General features: G+C 42.0%; 1 protein-coding gene across 1 annotated transcript in view; it reads right to left on the bottom strand.

Moving 5' to 3' along the window:
* REC114 (REC114 meiotic recombination protein) overlaps window positions 1-14,601 on the bottom strand; it is a gene marked incomplete at its 5' end in the record, with an annotated part of 39,071 nt that extends 24,470 nt beyond the window's left edge. Inside the window, 2 exons of the mRNA XM_080654442.1 lie at window positions 13,468-13,547; window positions 14,577-14,601. Of these exons, the coding sequence (XP_080510568.1) occupies window positions 13,468-13,547; window positions 14,577-14,601 (105 nt within the window). The remainder of the gene's footprint in view (window positions 1-13,467; window positions 13,548-14,576) is intronic.
* Between the last annotated feature and the right edge of the window lie 1,333 nt (window positions 14,602-15,934).

The raw sequence follows: 15,934 nt of genomic DNA, 5'->3' as shown, positions 1-15,934 counted from the left end.
TTCAGTCCCGATCAGCCAGACCCCAGCAGCAAGCTAACCTACAGGTCGGAGTGCCTGCACCCTGGTGGTCAGTGCATGTCATAGCAAGCAGTTGAGTGGCCTTAGCATATCATTAGCATATTACACTTTGATTGGTTGAACAGCCAACTGGACGACTGGACACTTAGCATATTAGGCTTTTATTATATAGGATATATATATGTGTGTGTGTATACTATATATTACACACAATATACTGTATATAGGTCATATATATAACATTTTACACTACTCTTTTGTAACCTAATTATTTCACAATAAGTATAAAAATAGAAGTATACTAGTACTTCATTACTTTTAATGGCTAAAGAGTATTGCTTTAACTGACCTGCTATTGACATTTTATTTCCTGCCTTTTTCCATATTATAAAATACAAGCTTTGATAAGCACTTTACACACACATCTTTGTACATAAACACCTAATGAAAGGATCCGTGCATTTGGGTGCCTTGTGCCAAATTGCATGGAGCAAGACAGTACCAGTTACCCTCCCGCCCCTAGAGTCCTTATGCCCATTTCCCTGCACTCTGCAACACCAGAGGTTAGTATTCCTTTTAATTTTTTTAACCTATTAGATTAACATAGATTTTTATCTTGTTTACATTCAATTAGATGTTTCCAGCTCACTCTGGTTTAGACTCTCTGTGAAGACATCTATATGAAGTACTTTATATTAGCAATTTGTATTATGATTCTGTAATTACATAACCTTTTGAGAAACAATAACATTAAACATTATAACTCATAACTAGATCAAAAACTGTAAGAAACAGACAATTATTAAGTATATAAATGGCAAAAACTTCAGACCAATTGTATTAGTCTAGTGGTGTCTCCATGTGGTGTACATACAAAGGGGTTTGGAGAGTCAGGGTTTCTCTGGATGGAGTTCCAGGGAATGAGAGGGAGGCTGAATGTCTGATAGCCTGACTGAAGCCTCAGCATGTTTCCTTCTGTAAAATTCTCAGGTAGAATTCGAGTTTATCATCTGCAGCCATAAGCACCATTTAAGGCACGAGGACCCAAGGTAAACCAAGGTACATCAGGAAAAATATGAAAATGTGTTACATCTCCACCACATCCTCAATACTATGGGGTAGTACAATGAAAAAACCTGCCGCTGGGTTAACAAAAAGAATTTCTAGGTTGAAAATCTTTTTTTTTTTTTTTTTGCTTTTATTTATTTATTTATTTATTTATTTATTTATTTATTTTAATTTAAATAAATCTTTATTCAGATTATTACAATTATTTCTCCTTTTTCCCCCCATAGCTCCCCTCCACCCAGTTCCCACCCCACTTTCTGCCCTTACCTCCCCCCCACTGTCCTCATCCATAGGTGTATGATTTTTGTCCAGTCTCTTCATGAACCCCCCATACCCCTTTCCCCCTGAGAATTATCAGTCCACTCCCTTTCTATGCCCCTGATTCTATTATATTCACCAGATTATTCTGTTCCTCAGGTTTTTAATTCACTTGATTTTTAGGTTCACTTGTTGATAGATATGTATTTGTTGTTCATAATTTTTCTCTTTACTTTTTTCTTCTTCCTCTTCTTTAAGAATACCTTTCAGCATTTCATATAATACTGGTTTGGTGGTGATGAACTCCTTTAGCTTTTTCTTATCTGTGAAGCTCTTTATCTGACCTTCAATTCTGAATGATAGCTTTGCTGGGTAGAGTAATCTTGGTTGTATGTTCTTGCTATTCATTACATTGAAAATTTCTTGCCACTCCCGTCTGGCCTGCATAGTTTCTGTTGAGAAATCAGCTGACAGTCGTATGGGTGCTCCCTTGTAGGTAACTAACTGTTTTTCTCTTGCTGCTTTTAAGATTCTCTCTTTGTCTTTTGCTCTTGGCATTTTAATTATGATGTGTCTTGGTGTGGTCCTCTTTGGATTCCTTTTGTTTGGGGTTCTGTGCGTTTCCTGGACTTGTAAGTCTATTTCTTTCACCAGGTGGGGGAAGTTTTCGGTCATTATTTCTTCAAATAGGTTTTCAGTATCTTGCTCTCTTTCTTCTTCTGGCACCCCCATAATTCTGATGTTGGTATGCTTGAAGTTGTTCCAGAGTCTTCTTACACTATCTTCTGCCGGGAACCAATCATTCTACCACTAATAGAAAGATGTGGCCAGGAAACTGGGAAGGCTGGTCAACAACCTAAAATGTTTTAATCACTCACTGTTTAGTTGAAACATTGTTAGCTGAAGCAGCCTCCAACTCTGTTTCTCCTATGTGAATTTCTGTTATTGGAATTTCCTGCCTAAAGGTTATGGGTGTATCCCATAGTCTCAATAAAAGGGATTGCAAGGCCAGAGCAAAGGGTAGTCCTTCCACTAGAATTGGGCTCCCGCCTGGCCCCCAATATTTCTAAATTAATACTTTTCCAAGTCTCTTTTCATTTGTGTGTGGCCTTCTCCAGAACCGGAACCCTGAACAGGAACCCTGAACCACGCTGGACATGAAAGGGGTTCCCACATCTGGCGCCCGAACAGGGACTTCTGGAGGAGATGATATTTTTCGCCTAAGAGCGAAGGAAAGGAAAAAATTCACCTAGAAAAAGGTGAGGGAGGTTCACCGCATACAAAGCCCATGGACTAGCTGCAGAGTCGCAATCTGTAACTAGGGTGGGAACATCTTTTTCAGCCAGGCTAATGGGGAAGAATTAGGTTATAAAATAATGTGGTTTCTTATTCAAATTAAAATCTTAATTGGTATTTGGAATTTAAAATCTGTAATAAGAAATGAAACTCCACTGCAAAAACCGCCTCTGGTGTGGAGAAATTCAAAGGTGGCAGGAGAGGGCAAGGCTATCCGCTCTCCTGCAATGAGATTACTTAAGGTTTCATTTAAAAATTATAAAAGAACTCACAGGGAAATGCAAATCTTGGCCAAATTGGGTGCTAGTTATAATTTTGGAAAACGAAAAAGAAAGAAAAAATTTAAGATCTGTCTATCTTTTAAGCATGAAAAGAAATTCGGCCAGATCTGTTGCTGAAACTTCCCCCGAAGTAAGTAGGATGTTGTTATTAATCTAGGAACTGCTAAATGTTTGACTTGCCAGCTTCAAAAGTTCAAAGTGCAAATTAAATTGGGAGAAATTATATAGTTGTGGTAATTAAATCAGATATGGATATATATATATATATATATATATATATATATATATATATATACATATATATATATATATATTTGATCATTTTTTCCATGTTAAAATTTCAAGGCTTTAACAGAGATGATTCTTGGAAAGCTCCAAGGGCCCGGAGTAATACAGGAAATTTGTTCTCTCTTCTCAAAGGAAATATTTTTGAAATTTAACCGATTGATACTTGAAATCGCATGGAAAGCTTTATCAAATAAAAATTAATAACTATATTTTACTTTTAGATGTTATAAAGTTTTTGGCCTTTAAAGTAGGGGACTATCACTACTTGCTCCTGGGAGAGGTGCAAAAAATGTAACTAAGACCTTGTCTATACAAAAAAAAAAAATTGACAGCCAGTTTGAAATTGAATTGCCATGGCCTAGAGCAAAGGATATCCTTACATGATATTATTCTACAATGTCATTCAAAAAAGGAGGGGATAGTGGAAAAATGGCATGTAAGGAAAAATATTCTGTAAGTAAATTACGTCTAGAAAATTTTTACTTTAAAAAATTTTCATTTTCATTTGTAATGCTAGCAGCAAGACACCAATGAAAAACATACATGGTATCAAAATAGGCCAAAGGAAAATCGTCTGGGAAAAAAATAAAAAGGATCCCAAGTAAAATTTATAGAAAAGATTCCTTTATTAACTTTTGGTAGAGAATATGTTTGTATATTTTCAGAAAACAACTCCAAGACCATGTGGATTCCTGCAACAGAGAGGAATTGACAGTAATCCTCCAGCCATGAAGACAAAGAGGAGAAACAGTCTAGAGATGGAAGACGCTGCAGTCAGCAGCTGTGCATCGCTGCAGGTTGCCTGGGACCAAACCGGAGAGGGTCGGACCTGCATTGCCACCATCCAGATATCATTGCTGACGTATACACATAAGGAACTGTTTGACACTGAAACGGACTTAGAACTGTTGGACATTGAAATTGGGACTCAAACATTTTTGTTCTTATGTGTTTATTTCTGGTCTGCAGATAGAAGATTTTTTTTAAGGAAAGAAACGGGGGAGATGCCGGAAACCAATCATTCTACCACTAATAGAAAGATGTGGCCAGGAAACTGGGAAGGCTGGTCAACAACCTAAAATGTTTTAATCACTCACTGTTTAGTTGAAACATTGTTAGCTGAAGCAGCCTCCAACTCTGTTTCTCCTATGTGAATTTCTGTTATTGGAATTTCCTGCCTAAAGGTTATGGGTGTATCCCATAGTCTCAATAAAAGGGATTGCAAGGCCAGAGCAAAGGGTAGTCCTTCCACTAGAGTTGGATTCCTGCCTGGCCCCCAATATTTCTAAATTAATACTTTTCCAAGTCTCTTTTCATTTGTGTGCAGCCTTCTCCAGAACCCGAACCCTGAACAGGAACCCTGAACCACGCGGGACGTGAAAGGGTTCCCACAATCTTCAACTTTTTGGATTTTTTTTTCTTTTTGCTTTTTCGGTTGCGTGTTTTTTGCTTCTTTGTATTTCAATTCTTTGACTTGATTCTTGTGTTCCTCTAGTCTGTTTTTGGGTCTCTGTATAATATTTTTTATTTCAGTCAGTGTATGTTTAATTTCTAGTTGGTCCTTTTACATATCTTCGAGGGTCTCGTTATATTTATCGACCTTTTCTAGGATATTCTTAAAAAGCCTTATAACCGTGTTTTTGAATTCTATATCCAGTCGTTTGTTTTCCTCCATTTCTTTCGTTTGTGATCTGATTCTTTTTTTTTTTTAAATATATTTTATTGATTTTTTACAGAGAGGAAGAGAGCGGGATAGAATGTTAGAAACATCAATGAGAGAGAGACATCGATCAGTTGCCTCCTGCACGCCCCCTACTGGGGATGTGCCCGCAACCCAGGTACATGCCCTTGACCGGAATCGAACCTGGGACCCTTTAGTCTGCAGGCCGACGCTCTATCCTCTGAGCCAAACCAGTTAGGGCTGATCTGATTCTTTGACACCGCATTTTCACTGCTTCCCTGAGTTGGTAAGGTAGATTTGTGTGCTAGGTTTCCACTATGGCCCAGTGGGTCTGCCTCCCCAGTTAACCTGAGGTGGATACTCTTGGTGCACCCCTTTATGGACTGTGTGTACAGCCTTGTTGTAATTAAGTCTTTATTGTTGTTGGTATCACTGGGAAGAATTGACCTCCAGGCCAGTTGGCTGTAAGGATCAGCTGTGTCTATGCTGGGAGAAGTTCGGTGCAGGAGACAGCCTTATAGGATTAGACTTGCCAAATTGCAATAGCCTCTGTGCTCAGCTTGGATGGGGTGGAGTCTCAGTCTTGGCTTCCCGTCAGCCTTGCCCTTGCCCACACGTGCGCGCCTTCAGACCTCTGCCTTCCCGGCTCCCGAGTCTCCGCCCGAGAGTCCAGACTCCCCCCACAAGAGCGTGGGTCCCCAGGGGCTCACCTGGAACTGGGGTTCAGTGCAGTCAGAACTGGGGCTCAGTGCAGTAAGGAGCCTCCGACTCCCTTCCACTAGGGAAAGCCTGTGGCAACCTCCTCAGCCTTGTGCGCACTGGCACGCGCACACTTTCAGTCCTCCGCCTTCCCCAGCTCCCTAGTCTCCGACCGAGAGTCCAGACTCCCCCCGTAAGAGCGTGGGTCCCCAGGGGCTCGCCCGGAACTGGGGTTCAGTGCAGTCAGAACTGGGGTTCAGTGCGGTCGGGGGCTTCCTTCTCCCTTCCGCCAGAGAAAGTCAGCCAGGCTCTCAGCCGCCCTTCCTCTCTGCGCGCACAAAGACCCTTTGCCATACCTCCAATTCTCTGTGAGCTTTTCTCTTTCCTTCTAGTTGTAGAATTTTCACTCAGCCAGCTTTCCTGTGGTTCTGGATGGTGTCCGTTCTGTCTTTTAGTTGTAGTTTTGAAATTGTTGTGAGAGGCAGCAGTTTAGGTGCTTACCTATGCCGCCATCTAGGTTTCTCCTCTAGGTTGAAAATCTTGATGAGATTTCTTTTTATGCCATAATGAAAAGTCAAAAAGTCTTCAATTCAATTGCTGTAAAATGGAAAGTTTTCAATATATAGTAACAGCCATCAACTGCCCCCAAAATAGTCTCAGTTTCTTTCTTTCTTTCTTTTTCTTAGTTAATCTTCATCCAAGGATATTTTTCCCACTTATTTTTAGAGAGAGTGGAAGGGATGGGGAGAGACAGAGAGAAACATCAATGTGAGAGACACACATTGACTGGTTGCCTCCCACATGCGCCCAAGACTGGGGCTGGGGATCGATCCTGCAATGGAGGTACATGCCCTTGACTGGCATCAAACCTGGGACCCTTCAGTCAGCAAGCTGAACAAAATGACTCAGGGCTAGTCTCAGTTTCTATGCTCTAAGGAGATTAGCTCAAAATTACTATATGTTAAGTGGTGACTTACATGTTAAATTGTTCTCACCTTACTTCAAAAACTTCATTTCAAGTTATCACAACTAATAGAAAATCCTCCTTTACACAGACTCCTTAAGGAAACAGAAGTTAAGGATACCAGGTAAGTGCTTGTCTCTTCACACTATCTTCCTGTACTCACAAGAAAGTCAGGTTTCCCCCAAATTCTGACTCTGCGCATGGAGCCTGAAGCCACAGGCCCTACAGCTGACCTTCCACAGTCTCTGTACATGGAAGGCACAGGGCCCAGCTAGCACCACACAGGAGGAGCCACGGAGGCATCAGAGGCCTCAATGGGCTTTTCCCACTGGTTTTAGATTAGTCATTCAGATCTGTAAGTTTTCCATCACCACTAGGGCCACAAATGGAGCAGTTTCCCACTTTGAGTAGTGAATTCCTCTATTGTAGGAAATGGAGGGGAGAGGAGAGAGAAAGGACTTAACCAGAAAAAGGACCTAAGCTTTTCTTTGATCCTTTGCTTTGAAACCAAAGCTAGACTAGAGAAAATCATAAAAAAATTCTTCAGCGATCTAAGTAGGGTGAGAAGTAAAGAGGACAATGGTTTGGGTTTGCTCCTTTGAAACAAAGTCCCTTCAGAAAGGGTTTTATGACCCTGGCAGGTGTGTCTCAGTGGTTAGAACGTTGGCTTGTATACCAAAAGGTCTAGGGTTCAATTCCTGATCAAGGGCATATAACTGGGTTACAGGTTCTTCCTTGCCCTGCCTTGCGGGAGGCAACCTATAATGTGTCTCACATTGATGTTTGTGTTTTTTTCTCTCTGTCTCTCCCCCTCGCTCCCTCCCTTTCACTCTCTCTAAAAATCAATGGAAAAAAGAAAGGAAATTATGTGTCAACTGTTAGCCAATCTGCCAGGACCATTCAGATCAGAATTCCTGGACAAAAGGAAGTACAAATAGGCAGAATTTATACAATCTATTTATTTCAGCCAGAGAGAAAAGAAATACAATCTTTATTATCACAGGATTTATGTTATATTAAATTGCTGTTAAAAGATTGAACATTTTATTTCAAAATACTTCTTTTGTCAATTTAAATAATGTCATTTATTACATAATACCTGGTTAACTAGAGTTACCCAAGGCAAGAAACACCAAAGATACGTTTTGCCAGGTAAGGCAAAAAGAAGAATCTGTTGGTTCAATATTAATATACTAGAGGCCCGGTGCATGAAATTCATGCACGTGAGGGGGGGGGGGTCCCCTCAGCTCAGCCTGCACCCTCTCCAATTCGGGCCCCTTGGGAATGTCCAACTGCTGTCCAACCAGCAGTTGGACATCCCTTTCACAATCTTGGACCGCTGGCTCCTAATTGCTCACCTGCCTGCCTGCCTGGTCACCCCTAACTTCTCCCCTGCCAGCCTGATCACCCCTCACTGCCCCCCTGCCAGCCACATCGCCCCCAACTGCCTCCTACTTGCTGGCTTGGTCACCCCTCACTGTGCCCTGCCCCTGCCAGCCTAATTGCCCCCAACGGCCCTCTGACAGCCTGGTCACCCCTAACTTCCCTCCCCTGCCAGCCTTGTTGCCTCTTACTGCACCCCTGCTGGCCTGGTCACCCTCAACTGCCCCACCCCCTGCCAGCCTGGTCGCCTCTCATGCCCCCCCCGCAAATGGCCTGTTCGCCCCATGCAGCCTGCTTGTTCAGTTGTTTGATCGTCCCTCACTAACCCTCCTGCCGTCCTGGTCGTAGGAAGCCATCTTGTGAGGGCATGAGGGTTAATTTGCATATTACCTCTTTATTATATAAGACTAGAGGCCCGGTGCACAAAATTTGTGCACTCAGGGGTTTCCCTCAGCCTGGCCTGCTCCCTCTCTCAGTCCGGAAGCCCTCGGGGGATCTGACTGATGACTTAGGCTCGCTCCCTGGGGGAAGCAGGCCTAAGCAGGCAGTGAGACATCCTTAGCGCTGCTGCAGAGGTAGGAGAGGCTCCCACCACTGCCACTGTGCTCACCAGCAGTAAGCCTGGCTCAGGGCTTCTGGCTGAGCAGTGCTCCCCCTTTAGGAGAGCACTGACCACCAGGGGGCACCTCCTGTGTTGAACGTCTGCCCCCTGGTCATCAGTGTGCATCACAGTGACCGGTCGTTCCACCGTTTGGTCGATTTGCATATTAGGCTTTTATTATATAGGATTTGCTAATACTTTCATCAGGATTACATATTAAATTTTATTCAAATCTTTTTGACACCTATCAAGATACTATTATTTACTTTGGTTTATTGACTTTATCCTATACTAGGGGAAAATTCATGCACTGGAGGGGGGATTCCCTCAGCCCGGCCTGCCCCATCTCACAGTCCAGGAGCCCTCAGGGGCAGGAGGCAACCCAGCGATCAGGGGAAGGTGATGCCCCATCACACCTCTGCTGCTGCCACTACCAGCAGCGCAAGCCTTGGCCGGCCCTGGTTACCTGAGCCTTGGTTTGGCCCTGGGTGGCTGGGCAGCTGGGCAGCCACCATCCGAGGCTTGCCTGCACATCAGGCCAGCCCTGGGCGGCTGAGCAGCTGACATCTGAGGCTTGCCTGCACCTCAGGCGTCGGCTGGGCAGCTGCCATCCGAAGCTTGTCTGTGCCTCGGGCCAGCCCTGGGTGCCAGGGCAGCTGCCATCCAAGGCTTACCTGCACCTTGGGCCGGCCCTGGGCGGCTGAGGGCTGAGGGTACTGGGAGACTCCTGAGGCAGTCGTCCCAGCGGGGCTGAGGGGACTGGGCGCCGCCATCTTGTGGCATGGGGCACCACCATTTTTGAGGGTGTGGCAGTCAATTAGAATATTCTCTCCTTATTGGCTGTGGGTGCCACCATCTTTGAGCGCATGAGAGTTAATTAGCATATTCCCTCCTTATTGGCTGTGGGAGCCACCATCTTTGAGGGCGGGCAGTCAATTAGCATATTCCCTCTTTATTAGATAGGATAATAAAAGGCTAATATGCAAATTGACTGAACAGCGGAATGACAGGTCACTATGATGCGCACTAACCACCAGGGGGAAGACGCTCAATGCAGGAGCTGCCCCAGCCCACAGGGCTTGACTGATAGCATCAGTGGGGGGCGGGGCCAGTGAGAAGGCGTTGCCAGGCCAGCCAAGGTGGATGCCAGCGGGGGGCCCCCTGATCACCCTGCTGGTTGCCCCACAGATTTGTCCTGATTGCCAGCCAGGCCTAGGGACCCTACCCGTGCAGACTTTTGTGCACCGGGCCTCTAGTAAACTATAACTGAAACAATATCTCCCTTACATGGTAAAGAATATCCAATCAACAGCCAGAAATGTTCTTTATGTCTAAATGTGTCTGCCCATTCAGGTCAGCAAGATGTCAAGCATGACACTAACCCTATAACTACAGTGTTCTGGAAGGTCTAGGTAATTCAGTAAGGTGAGAAAAGTAATACGCATAAACTACTGAAAATAAAAACCTTATCATTGTAAATTATAATATTACTTTCCTGGAAATTAATAAATTATCAGAGTCAATCAAAGTTTAGTAAGGAAGCTAAATAATATAGAAAAAATCCAATAATAAGCAGCTATAAATATCTCTGGGATAAAGAGTACCACTCATATTACACCAGGCAAACATTTCCTAACCTTAAATATTTAAAAATCTATATATTATATGATATATACATAAATATTATGTAGAACATTATTTAGTTGCACAAATACATAAATATATATTTCTATGTAACATATAATCTATACACATCCATAACATGCAATCTCCCTACAGATAGTATCTAAATACTCTGAAGAGGAAAGTTAGGCAAAAGCAGTAGATAGGCAATTCACAGAAGAGATATGGATAGCTAACAAACACAAAAACATGTTTATTCTCATTAGTTACCAAAGAAATGCAAATTAAAGGAACATGCTCATTTTGGCCTATCAAATTGGAAACAAGTTTTTAAATGTAAACTGTATCACTCTATTGGAAAGGATTTGGACGAACGAGCATTCTTATAGATTGCTACTGCTGTAGAAATTGACAACCTATCTGAAGGGAAAACTTACTAAATAAATGTTGAAATTTCTAGGACTTCTATCTCAAGAACACTGTAAATAAATTCTTATGACAATCAAAACATATTTGTAACAGTGAAAAGTTGAGAATTCAATAATTGAATCATGGTGTATCCAAACAAAAAAATGCTACATAGCCATGAAGAATCATGTTTTCAAAGACTAAAAAAATGACTTGGCATAATACTTCTGATATAAATGTTACATGACAAGAGAGCAGGATACAAAGCACTCTATATGCTATAATCCCAATTTTTTAAGTATCTACATGGCAGACACTGTTCAGTGCCATGAGGCTAGAAAAGCCAAACACTCATTTTGCCATGTGGGATGGCCACATTACATTATTTTTTTTCTAGTCCATGAGACAGAAATAGACATCTCCTAGGGGTTGTGGGAATTAGAGAGCTATATAGGAAAGTTTATGCTTTCCTTATAAAATGAACTGATGAAGTTGGTCTTCCTTGAACAGAAATAAAATAGAGCTGTAGTGCCATTTTGTAAATGTGAGGGAGAGGCCAAGGGAATTGCAAAGATGTTGACCTTGGCACTGTGAAGTTGCTGGGCCAAAGCTAGCTAGCGCTGCCTGTTTCTGGATTTCTTATTTAGTAAAATAATAATAATAATAATAATAATAATAATAATAATAATATTAAACCCCTATTTTGGGGGCCATTATACCTGGATTTTCTGTCACATGCATCTGAATGCTGATATAATACATATGCCTAGTAAAAGCTTCAAGATGTGAATATGATTGTTTCTTAATTAAATTTATTTGGATAATATTGGTTAGTGATAACATTCTAAGTTTCATGTGTACATTTTTAAAATATATCAGTATACTCTACTGTGTGCTCACCACCCGGAGTCTCATCTCCTGTCAGTATATATTTGACCCCCTTTACCTTCTTCATCCTCCCCCAACCTCCCTTTACCTACTGATACAGCTTTTTGTTGTCATTAATGTAATTATTATTTTTGAGTAGTTAAATTATGACTGGATTTTTTTTGCTCTTTATAGTTAGTTAAAATTTAAATAGTAATATATAATCAGGAAAAAATTAAAACTCAAGTATCAGACATATGGCATGGTGTAACTTTAAAAAAAACACACATATACATTCATTCATCATGACACAGTCCTGGGCTGGGAGTCAGAAGATTAATGGGTGGCCCCGTTCTCTGACAGTTGGTTATAATTGTGGCTGTGGCTAAGGTTGAATTCACTTTCCTCCTGTGTAAAAGGGGGACAGGGGTTCATGAATTTTTTGAGTATGTGCTCCAGACCATTTTGGCAATCTGGTGAGGCCAGTGGGCCCCTTCTTAGAACAACGCTTTTAATTGCACAAAATACATAAGATTACAAAGAAAGCCAATTGTACTGAAATGGTTTATTACAATATTAACATACTAATTTTTTGTGTGAACTAATAATACATATGCTTTCTTATTAACATGCTCAATAAAAAGATCTTAGTCCTAGGATGAATAACCACCATAATTCTGAGGTAGTGATGAGCATAAATGACATGTCAGATATCTGAAACAACTATGATGGGATATGAAATATCTGTGATTTCTATTGGTGCAAAAGTCTAATATGACTGGGCTGCTGCCTACATTCATAATTGAAGGAAAAGGTAAATTTCAATTAGAGGTCAGTGGAAATCCATGCAGTTCGTGGATCCCTGTATTCTTTGAGGACCCTTGGAGGACCTGTGTACTACAGGGTGAGCCCTTTCTATTAGATGCTCTTTAAAAAAAAAGAAATATATATATATATATTATTGATTTTTTTACAGAGAGGAAGGAAGAGGGATAGAGAGTTAGAAACATCAATGAGAGAGAAACGTCGATCAGCTGCCTCCTGCACAACCCCTACTGGGGATGTGCCCGCAACCAAGGTACATGCCCTTGACTGGAATCGAACCTGGGACCCTTCAGTCGGCAGGCCGACGCTCTGTACACCGAGCTAAACCAGTTAGGGCTCTATTAGATGCTCTTGAAGACCTCTTCCGACTTTCAGTTTATGAGCCGTTAGAAATTAGGAACTCTCACCTAAATTTCAATATTATCTATTCAGTGAATGTTAACAGATTGTTTTTTTTATAGCTAATTCAGAGAGAAAACAACCCAGGTGATTAGTCCACATGTTTCTTTGGTGAGGATTATTCTTTATGTTTAATAGAGGTAGACAGCAAATAAAAAAATGAATTTAATTTTTAATATTAAAGAGAAAAATGAAAAGATACATTCAGTGAAGCACTGAAAAAAAAACAACTTTTGTTGTTGTTGTTGTTAATCCTTACCTGAGGATATTTTCCCATTACTTTTTACAGAGAGTGGAAGGGAGGAAGGGAGGGAGAGAAAGAGAAACATGGATGTGAAAGAGACACATTGATTGGTTGCCTCCCACACATGCCCCCACCAGGGCAGGATGGAATCTGCAACCCAGGTACATGCCCTGACCAGGAATCAAAACTGCAACCCATCTCTGCCTGACCTGACACTCTAACCACTGAGCCAAAAGTACACAAGTTTTTAACATCTAGTAAGGCAAATGATACATTCCACTTCCCTTCACTTTGTGCTTGGGTGATGGAGCATGGCTGCCTGACTTTCTCAGACAGATCTGTCAGAGCCCTGACTCCTCAGTAACATCTTCTTACTAACTGGCTTCTACCTTTCTACAGTCCTTGTTTCATGTTCTGCTCATGATGCAAACCTTTCTTAAACATGTGTATTATTCCAGTACCATCTCACCTGCAGAGAGAAACTCCCAAACCCCCCATGTGCACATAGAAAATGAGAAGGGTGTGGTCAATTGCTTAAAAACAGTTGGCCACACAGCATCTTGCCTTTATCGTTGTTCCAAACAACAGACAATCCATGCGTCTCACAATCTTCAACCAGTTCTTGCTACCAATGAGTGAAAACCCTGAAACAAAACAATTAACAAAATTAGCAATAAAAGGGAAAGGGACGTGAAGAGTAGCTGTAGTGCAGAAAGCTATTTGGTTATTTATCTATAACTAGAGGCCGGGTGCATGAATTCGTGCACAGGTGTGGTCCCTTGGCCTGGCTGGTGATCAGGGCCTATTGGGGCTGTGGGAGGTTGGCAGGCTGTGGGAGGTTGGCTGTGGGAGTGCACTGACCATCAGGGGGCAGCTCCTGCATTGAGCATCTGCCCCCTGGTGGTCAGTGTGTGTCATAGCGACCGGTCGTTCTGCTGTTTGGTCAATTTGCATATTAGCCTTTTATTATATAGGATAATGTCTTATTATGGGCAAGGCCTCTAATTCAATTTTTTTTTTGGTCGTTAAAGGGAGGGGTAGAATTTTCACTTGAGCCGAAGCTAAAATTGCCCTTAGCTCAAAAATCTGTATACCACTGAAACACATCCTGGTGAGGCTCATTCTGAACCCCCACCCTGTCCTATTATGTGTATAAGTATTGGGAACCATCTTATCTCTTTAGTGAAAGGAACCTTTTTTTTTTTTGAAAGGAACCTTTTGTTATGTTACAATGACTAACTCTATCTCATGAGTTGTTTTTTGGCTTAAAGCCTGTATCCAGTATTCATGTAGCAACTTCAGCTCTTCTGTTCAATATTTACCTGGAATATCTTTTATTTTATTTTCTCTAAATCTTTCTAGATTTTTATGTATTAGATTGGAATAGCCCATGGACACAGACAATAGGCTGGCAAGTCCTGGAAGGGGCGGGTGCAGGGTGGAGGAGATCAATGGGGAAAAAAAAAAAAAAAAAAAAAAAACTAAAACAAAGGGACATCTGTAATATTTTCAACAATAAAGATACATTTTAAATAAGGAAAATACCTTAGTTGAAAAGAGTTTTATGTGAAATAATATAAGTAATTGCTCTACACTGTACTTTATATTCTCAACTCGCAAAGAGATATTAATTGACCCTTTGTTCACTTAATATTAATTGACCCTATGTTCACTGACTGCAGGACTGACTTCCGTCATGCCGACCCAGCACTGGCTGTCACGGGGGCTGTGATCATACCCTCTTTTTCTCTCCAGGCCTGATCGCAGCCCCCTCGGCAGTCACCATGGTGACCGGTGACTGCAGGACTGACTTCTGGTGTTCAGTTGAGCCTTCGGTTGTTTTGGACATGATGGACCCTGGCTCTTTATATACACTGAGTGGCCAGATTATTATGATCTCTGAACGCATAATAATCTGGCCACTCAGTGTATATCCTATATAATAAAAGGCTAATATGCAAATTGTCCCCTCGACCAGGAGTTTCACCAGCAGGCAGGCCGGCCAATCACCCATGTCCCCTCCCCCTGGCCAGGCTGGCCAGACCCCACCCATGCAAGAATTCATGCACCAGGCCTCATATATATACTGAGTGGCCAGATGATTATGTGTTCAGAGATCATAATAATCTGGCCACTCAGTGTATATAGATGTGTGCACAGAGATGGCTTAGTATCCCAACTGCCAGGATGACCTCCTGATACATATGTCCCTGTGCCCCAGTGCTCTTCCTGCACAATCAACATGAATAGTCTCACTTTTTATTTCTTTTCTTAACCTTTCCATATTGAAAAACAAACTATTAAAGATAATAAATGTTTGTGGTCAGACTAGCTATAAATACTCTACTGTTCCTCTAGGATTTGCCAAAAGATGAGTTTACATTCCTAAAAGCCAAGGATTTCCATTATGCTAATTTATTAACTTATCTGACACATCCTAACTACACAGTGAGATTTATCTTCATAAGAATCTTATTGTCAGACTAGAGGCCCTCAGCCGAGCCTGCACCCTCTCCAATCCAGAACCCCTTCGGGGATGTCTGACTGCCAGTTTAGGCCCGATCCAAAACTGGCAGTCGGACATCCCTCTCGCAGTCCAAGACCGCTGGCTCCTAACCACTCACCTGCTTGCCAGCCTGATCAACCCTAACCACCTCTGCCTGCCAGCCTGGTCACCCCTAACCTCTCTGCCTGCCTACCCAATTGCCGCTAACTGTTCCCCTGCTGGCCTGATCCCCCTAACTGCTCTTCCCTGCCAGCCTGGTCGCCCCTAACTACTCTTTCCTGCCAGCCTGATCGCCCCTAACCACCTCTGCCTCATCCCCCGCCATCGTGGCTTTGTCTGGAAGAATACCCAGAAGATGTCTGGTCTAATTAGCATATTACCCTTCTATTAGTATAGATTTCTATAAACAAAAAGTTGAAGCAATTTGTTTTAGATGCTGAGTGTTTAGTTCAATCTGAGAAAAACAAACAAAAAAAGCAAAGGGTAGTAGAGGGCACACAAGTCTCGAAAGCTGGACAACAGTTG

Source organism: Plecotus auritus, assembly GCF_963455305.1.
Source record: "Plecotus auritus genome assembly, chromosome: 1".
NCBI classification, from domain to species: Eukaryota; Metazoa; Chordata; class Mammalia; order Chiroptera; family Vespertilionidae; genus Plecotus; species Plecotus auritus.
This window is presented reverse-complemented; position numbering and strand designations above follow the sequence as displayed.